The sequence below is a fragment of the Myotis brandtii genome, unplaced genomic scaffold, assembly GCF_000412655.1.
Source record: "Myotis brandtii unplaced genomic scaffold, ASM41265v1 scaffold30, whole genome shotgun sequence".
Lineage (NCBI taxonomy): Eukaryota > Metazoa > Chordata > Mammalia > Chiroptera > Vespertilionidae > Myotis > Myotis brandtii.
The window spans coordinates 266,968-275,924 of NW_005361458.1; the positions used below are offsets into that span (position 1 = coordinate 266,968).

The following is an 8,957-nucleotide window of genomic DNA, read 5'->3' on the forward strand; positions in this document are numbered from 1 at the left end:
TGGACTCTGGGCTCAGTTTTTATGTTTTAACCCCCCCCCCCCCCACACACACACAGCATTCAGGAGAAAGCCTCTGCAAAGTGTTAGAGAAAACACCTTAGTCACTTCTCTCCCCAAGAAAAGTGAGGTCCCACAAACTATCTTCTACAAGTATTTCCCTTGCAATGAATGGCTCGCAAGTAGCACCGTGGCCGGCACCTTCCTTTGAGGGCTGTGGGCAGCACATACAACCCCTAATCGGAACTATGGCTGCTCAGGAGCAGGAGGCAGAGTGAGAGACCTGGATTCAATGGGCCTTCAGTTCCACCCATGAAAGCATGATGATAAAGTGAGTGGGGGGTGAACATTCTCTCCGTGACTGTGCCGTCCTGGCGATGAGCTGTGGTGTGGGGCTCTGTGCATGCAGCGTGGTGCCTCCTGCACAAGGTGCCCTGCTGCTCACCAGCGGGTCCTTCTCTGGTCAGGACCCGAGCTCCTGCAGTGCAGCCAGAGGCAGGAGGAGAGAGGAAAGAAGAGGGGAGATGGTGAGAAAGAGGAGGAGGAGGGACAGGCAGAGAACCCCAGGAGGGAGAGACCTGGGAGCAATTTCTCACTTCCCCAGGAATGGGGCTGAGCCTTTCTGTTCGCCTCATTCTTTGCCTCCCACCCTCATCAAATTGGGTCTGTTTACTGAAAGGCCTGAATTTCTCAGGTTCATGGGAGAAATGGAAATGCTCAGGAAAGCAAAGTGTGGAAGGAAGTAACCTTCTGTCTCCGTAAAACAAACCATAGAAGTGCCAGCAGGGCCAAGGGAAGAGAAATATGTAGGAATCATTGTAATATACAGGGTGTCCCTCAAATGTACACACACTGTAACAGCTGAGAGCTCAATTCTGAAAAGGAAATGTATTTTAACAAACACTGCCTTTATAATTATTCCAAGTGTGTGTATACATTTCCTGGGACACCCTGTATTTATCAGCAAACCTCTCACTCGGGCTCACTGAAGCAGGTACCCGCATCATGAGCTTGCTGGTGGAGGTGTCATTGCTGGTGCCACAGTGTGGGGCCGTCCTGTCTGAGCCTGGAGCCCTTAGGCAGAGAATGACACCAAGAAGATGCTTTGAAGTGACAGTCAGTCCTTCCATTATTGGCTCTGACATACTACAGATAAGTTGGGGTAAGGGAAGAATAAAAATAAGTGAGGCATGATAAAGCTCTTTTTTCTTTTTCTCTCAAGAGATGACAACTATGCTTTAGAAACTCCACTAGGTTTCACATGCGCCAGAGTTCCTCAAAAAAGCGTCCAAATACACATGCTTAATACTGACATTCAGAACACCTTAACATCAGGGTGCACCAAGGTGAGGAGCTATTCGAAAATATCCCAAACACATCAGAGGGAGAAAGAACACTTACTATAAGCCAAATATTTGAGAAACATCATATTTTCACAATGATCCTATGAGGATTATTAATAATCCCATTTTACACACGAGAAAAGTGGGACTCAAAGAGAGTAAGAAATCTGCCTAAAGTCACGTTAGTTTGGATCCCTGAATGATTATATCTGGGAACAGAGCCCGTGGGCCCCTACTTAGCTCCCAGCTAGTCAGTGACCTACAAATGGCCAGGTGGGGAATCCAAACTCATACACTTGATGCCGGAGATCCCATCTTAACAAGTAGAAAGTCCTCACTTAACGTGGTTGATGGGTTCTCAGATTTAAGCTAAAAATGGTATAACAAAGCCAATTTTACCATGGGCTAATTGATATTAACAAGAGAGGTTCCTACAGCATCTCAACGCTATAAAGAAAAAAGTTGAATGAAATGACATTACTCAAGGTCCTGCTGTTCTTAATCCTGCCTGCCATTCTAGTGGACTGACTCCTCAGAGAGGATCTGAATTGCTGCACTATTATTTCTGGTGTCAAATCCTTAAGTACTTTCTACTTTTAGAATTATGCGTCCTGCTCTAATTGTAATACCAAGGTATTGTTATGAGGGAGGTTTCTCAAACCCATGTGTGCTGGCTTTGTTAGCTCTCTCTCTTTAAAAAAATATTTTTTTTATTGCTTTCAGAGAGGAAGGGAGTGAGAGAGAGAAACATCAATGATGAGAGATAAACATTGATCAGCTGCCTCCTGCATCCCCCTCCCCAACTGGGGATTGACCCCGGCATGTGCCCTGACCGGAAATTGAACCATGACCTCCTGGTTCATAGGTCAATGCTCAACCACTGAGCCAGGCGTTAGCTCTTTTCTTGTTGAGAAACTTGGTTAAGTTGTGGGAGATTTTTTTTCTAGCCTGTTATGATGTAACAGTATATTCTACAGTCAGAAATGTCTGAAAAGTGGTAGAAAATACACTCAACCACAGAACAAAGTCCATAGCTACGTTGTTGACAGGTTACTTGGTTAGACTTCATACTCTGGACTCCCTGGTATGATTTGTGTCTAAAAAAGGAAAGGAAAAGAACCTACCTTTACTTTTCCCCCTTTGTGGCATATCTTATCAACAATACAATGCCCTCCCTGTGCTTGAAGGAATCAATACATGAGTCTGGCCAAAATGGGTTGTAATTTGATATGATTATGAGGATTAGTGCCTTTAATCTCCACTGAGCTGGCAGGTAGGGTGATGTGCTAATATTCTGTTTTTAAACCAGACAGGATATCATTGTTAACTAGACTACTTGTTCTATTTGGAAGGTTGCTTGCACCGTGGCAGCTTGTCAACATCTCAAGGTGGGCGTCCACTGAAAGGTGCACCTTGACATGGTAAGTTTGAAAAGGCACAAGGAAAGGAAAGAATACAGTCATTTAAATGCCAGCCTTGGCAATTCTAGAAAACAATGGGGTCTGGAAAGGAGGTTTTGCGCTTTCTAATTTCTCCATACTGACTGTGCAGTCACGGGTAGCTGTTCACAGAACCAATTTCCTTCTACCCAGCTAGGCTACACTGCCCAACATCCCTTGTAGTTGTGGGTGGCCATATGACTAGGAGGAAATGTGAAAGGTAGTGTGTGCTACTTCCAAGTGTGGCCCTTAAAAACCTTCCTAGCCATCCTCTACACTTTATTTCCTCCCTTTTCTGACTGTTAGGGTAGAGATAACCAACAGGAAGGCCTTGGAAGACATGTGCTTAAGATAACAGAGCCACCAGCGTTCTGTGACCCTGAGTAACTATGTGGGGCATGTCCTCTTTAGCTGCCCAGGAATACTCTTTGGACTCTTAAATAAGCAAAAATGTATTTCTATTGGATTTGAGTCATTATACATTTGGGGGCCTATGTGTAACCAGAGTCTAGCCTACCCTAACATATTGCCCATCATTGACTCCTCAACTAGTTATTTCTGCATCACTAGTCCTGACAATTTTATCTCTTAAATCCTTTAAAAGCTTCCCTTGCTCTTAGGATAAAATACCAAATTGTACTATAATCTATGAGAGCCTGCAAGATCTAGCTCCTGCCAACTCTCCCCCAACCTCTCAGCCACATGTCATGACACTTTCTTCTCTGTTCTCCATTCTACAATCACCCCAGTCATGTTTCACTCCTTCAGATGTAGCATGCTTTTTCTACCTCAGGCCCTTTGCACATTCTATTCGCAATGAATGCACCACTCTTTCCTCCCCCAAGCCTTATCATCTACTCAGTTTTCTGCACTTTTCTCAAATAGAGAATAAGTATTGGGGGTGGTACAATAAATTGGATCATTTTTCAAGAAAAAGCCTCAGCATGCTCATTGCCTAATCCTTTTTATGTTTAAGGGTTGGGAAGAATTTGTGAGGCTGCATTTTACAAGTTGAAAGCATATGTGTGCAAAAAGCTATTTAATGAAAAACTACTAAAAACTCAAACATGTAAGGACATGAGTCACTCTATGTAAACTATGTAATATTCTTAAAATAGACTATTATATAGCCATTAAAATTATGTCATAAGAGAGCCATAACAGCCACTTGTAGCAGCAAAGTAAAAGTCGTTTCTTCTGCCATTTAGCATTATAGCTGTCAGCATTTTGACTGGAGATTCAGTTTAAGGACGCTTTCTTTGTTCAGTAAATTCACAGAACTGTGTAATCAAAAGGGGAATAGAGGGCTGGGTGAAAAAGGTGAAGGGATTAAAAAGTACAAATTGGTAGTTACAGAATAGTCACAGAGATGTAAAATACAGCATAGGGAATACAGTCAATAATACTTTAATAACTATGTATGGTGCCAGGTGGGTACTTAAAATATGGGGAGGGGGGCACTTTGTCAAGTATATGATTGTCTAACCGCTATGCTATACACCTGAAACTAATACAAAATAATATTGAATGTCAACTGTAATTGAAAAAAAAAATTTGGAAATAAAAAATAGCATGCTCTTTCCCACCCTAAAAGGCATAATGACAGAGACACAGATTTATTTTTAGTTAACCATGATTAATACAAATGGTTCTATGAGTAAAAATAAAAATTTAATGTGCATGGCCAGGCCAAAACTGGATATGACAACCTCAGATCTCATAAGAGTCAGTCTCTGGCTGAAGCTGGGGAGACAGGGCCCCAGGCGGCTGGCAAGGGAGAGTTGGCCAACGCTGGTTTTAGTGTCCTGGGCTCCCCATGGTAAATACTTCCCCACCTGCATTCTGGGTCTCAATCTCTTTCAAGTGCCTAATTCCTGGTTTTGCTGCCTTTGCTCCCCATTCTTTTCTTTAAAAAATATATATATTTATTGATTTCAGAGAGGAAGGGAGAGGGAGAGAGAGAGAAACATCAATGATGAGAATAATTGACTGGCTGCCTCCTGCACACCCCACACTGGGGATTGAGCCCACAACCTGGGCATATACCCTGACCAGGAATCAAACCATGACCTCCTGGTTCATAGGTCGATGCTTAACCACTGAGCCATGCCAGCTGGACTGCTCCCCATTCTTTTGCTCATACTGATCCCAACTCTCAAGAGGATACCCAACACGGTCCATTATATCTATAGTCATTGTTCCGTATCCAAGGACTGTGTTCACAGTGATCAGGTAGGAAGTGATGGCTCTATAGCAGGGGTCCCATCTGCACCATCACTAAGGGACAGCTCATTCATGGGAAGCCCTGCCAGGGGTTTTATCTTGCTCCCCATGTGGGAGTCCTGGGCCTGAAGGGATTTGGTTCTAGGAAGTTTCACTGATGAGGTTGGATGTGCAGACCAGAGGAAGCTTTACAAAGAAGCTGTTATATTTCTGGTTTCTATTCTGCAGACAGGGTATGATTGGGGAGCCTGGGTCAGGGTGTGCCGCAGTAGGGGATATCTGATGAGAATAGCAATCAGGGGACTGTCGCTGGTCCCTGACACAAGAGCCATTCATTTGTTCTTTGCATTGTGGCATGAAAACCCTTAGGGTAGTCGGCACAAACTCTCGGCCACAAGGAGGGGCAATTAGCAGCTGGGCTTTGTTTGTTGGTGTTTTTTGCTTTTTAATTGAAGGTGAATACCTTTACACAAAGCATACCACCTCGCCCTATTGTTCACTATTCCTCCACTTCCCTGTGACTTTCTGGTCCCTATTGGCCTCTGAGTTTGCAAAGCCAACCCAAGGGCAATGCCTGTCTCACAACTCCTACGTGCTGGCTATTTTCGTTAATGACTCCTACTCTCTTCTGATGGATAAGCTCCAGGTTCCGGTTGGTCTTATCTCTGCTATGCACTCCTTACCTTCCCACCACCACTGCTCTGAGGTCAGGCCCCCCGCTACCTCTCCTGTAAATTACTATGATGGCTTCTTAACTGGCTTTGCTGTTTCAGTATTTCCATTCTTCCATCCATTTTATGCACTGCTGGCAGCTTACTCCTCTGGAAGCATGCTCCCTAACAGCACTTTCTATCTGCCTTGGTCTAAACTCCTTGGCCAAGTATTTGAGGTCTCCCATGGTGCAGGTGCAGCCCACCCTGCTACAGCTTAAGCCCCTCCACACCCTTTCTGCACTCTGGGCTCCAGTCAGACCAAAGCACACACTGTTCTTTGACAGTCCCTGGGCTTTCCTACTTCCGTGAATTTTCTCACACTCTTTTCCCACTTAGAACACTCTTTGCTCCATCTTTGCACATTCACATTCTATCAGTATGCAAGGCTGAGATAAAAACCACCTCTTCTATCTCATCTGTCCCAGTCAGAATTCTTCTTTCTTCCTCTAAACCTCTATAGCACTTTCCAGTTTCAGTGGCTGAGGTCCATGCTTTTCCTATTACCCCTGAATCCCTGAGAACAGAATTGATGTTTATCTTTGTATCCCCACCTTAGCACAGGGCTTCGTTAAGAGCTGAACAAATGAATTAACACATAAGTAAATTTCTCACCTGCAACTTGGCAGTTAATGGTCACATTCACTCCCCGCACTGTTTTGATGGTGCCTCCTATATCCACTGTGATGGCAGGCTCCTTGGTGTTGAGCACAGTCATTCGTGATGTTTTCACTAATGGCTTTCCTGAAGATGGGGAGAAATGTGAAATTTTATATGCAATGACTATAGACTTGAGGCATTCCCTTGAATCATGGGATAATGAAGAATGAACTACTGGTATACCCAGACTTTTTCCATGAATCATATTTTCCTTTGAAAAAATTGTAACTGCACAATATAAAAACCATCTACTTACCCACCCACCTACCTACCACAGAACTGTCGGAAAAAGAACAAGGATGGAAGCATATGAGGATAAGAGGATGGTGTCCAACAAGTTCGGATGGTTTGTACATTTTTATCATGAAATTCACAGATGACCCTATACATTCAATTTTTTTAAAGAGCTTGGTTATTTTAATTAAACTTTTTACTTTGAGATAATTCTGGATTCACATGCAGTTGTAAGAAATAGCACAGAGAAATCCTGTGTAGCTTCTACCCAGTTTCACCTAATGGTGGTATCTTATAAAACTAGAGTATAATATCATGACCAGGACATTGACACTGATAAAGTTAAGCTAAAGAACAATGCCATCATCACAAGGATCCCTCACGCTATCCCTAACCCCACCTTCATCTTTGGCAACCATTAATCTGTTCTCCATGTCTATAAATTTGTTATGTAAAGAATGTTATATAAATGCAACCATACAGTATGGAATCCTTTTTTTTCCATCCAGAAAAATATTCTGGAGATTCTGCCAGGTCTCACATGGTACCATGCTGTGCATGTCAATAGTTTGCTCCCTTTTATTGCTTTTCCATCCAAAATATTCTAAAGATTCTGCCAGGTCTCACATGGTACCATGCTGTGCATGTCAATAGTTTGCTCCCTTTTATTGCTGAGTAGTAGTCTATGGATGTACCACAAATCTTTTGGCCATTCACTTGTTGAAGGACATTTGGGTTGTTTCCAGATTTTGGCAATTCAAATAAAGCTGTAGTGATGTCTCATTGTGTTTTTAATTTGTATTTCTCTAATAACTAATAACATCAAATATATTTAAATGTGTCTATTTGCCAAAAAAATAATGTCGAATATATTTTAATGTATCTATTTGCCATCTGTATATCTTCTTTGGTAATATGTCTCTTCATGCCATTTGATCATTTTCTATTTAGATTTTTTTAATGTTTAGTTTTGAGAGTTTTTTATATTCTAGTTTATTAATTTTTAATCCTCACCCTAGGACAAAGAGAGAGGAAGGGAGGGAGAAAGGGATAGAGGGGGGGAGAGAGAGAGGGAGATCTGTCGTCTCTGTGCCTTAACAGGGGTTGAATCCACAACCCAGGTATGTGCTAGACTGGGAATTGAACTGGCAACCTTTTGGTGCACAGGACAAAGCTTAACCAACTGAGCCACTCTGGATGGGCAGAGTTATTTATATTCTAGATACTAGTATTTTGTTAGATATCAGGCTTTTCATTTTCTTAACAGGATCTTTCACAGGGCAAAAGTTTTTGTTTTTTTTTTTAACTCTGATAAAGTCCAATTTATCAAGTTTTCCTTTCATGGAACATGCTTTTGAAGTTATGTCTAAGAACTATTTACCTAGACCTAGATGCTGAAGATTTTTTCCTATCTTTTTCTAAAAGTTTCATAGTTTTACATTTTGCATTTAAGTCTGTGATACATTTTGGGTTAATTTTTGTATAAGGCGTGGTACTTAGATCAATGTTCATTTGGTTTTTTTTGCCTATGGATGTCCAATTGTTTCATCAGCATTTATTGATTTATTTTTATTTTTTAAGCTACATGTATGCCTGTGGTTAATTCTAGCATTAAACATTTTTCAATTGAATTTATTGGGGTGACATTGGTTAATAAAATTATATAGGTTTCACGTGTACAATTCTATAATACAGCATGTGTATATTGTATTGTGTGTTCACCACCTAAAGTCGTCTCCTTCCCTTATCATTTATTGAACAAGCTATCTTTCCTTCATTAAGTTGCTTTGCACCTTTGTCAAAATCAGTTGGACATATTTTTGAGGATCTATTTCTGGGTTCTCTCTTCTGTTCCATTGATCTATGTGTGTCTCTATCAATACCACATGATCTTAAATATTGTACTATATAATTTTGAAATTGGGTAGGCCGATTCTTCCTACTTTATAATTTTTTGATATTCTATTGTCTTGACCTTTTCACATAAATTTTAAATTATTCTTGTCTACAACTATAAAATCTTGCTGGGATTTCGATAGGAATTACATTAAACCTGTGTATCAATTTGGGAAGAACTGATATCTTTACTGTGTTGAGTCTTCCAACCCATGAACACTGTCTTTTTATTTTATATCTCCTCTAATTCCTTTCATCAGAGTTTTGTAGCTTTCAGCATACAAATCTTATATATATTTTATTTGATTTATACCTAATTTGTATTTTTTGAGGGACTGTAAATGATGTTTTTTTAATTTCAATATTCGTGTGTTCATTGCTAGTATCTAGAAATCTGTTAATTTTTGTATATCCAGTGACATTATTAAACTCACATGCTAGTTTTAGGACTTTTT

At 41.1% G+C, this 8,957-nt stretch overlaps 1 protein-coding gene across 1 annotated transcript in view; it reads right to left on the reverse strand.

Moving 5' to 3' along the window:
- ADAMTSL1 (ADAMTS-like 1) overlaps positions 1–8,957 on the reverse strand; it is a 397,951-nt gene that overhangs the window by 74,885 nt on the left and 314,109 nt on the right. Inside the window, exon 22 of the mRNA XM_014542360.1 lies at positions 6,328–6,456. Coding sequence (XP_014397846.1) covers positions 6,328–6,456 — 129 coding nt within the window. The remainder of the gene's footprint in view (positions 1–6,327; positions 6,457–8,957) is intronic.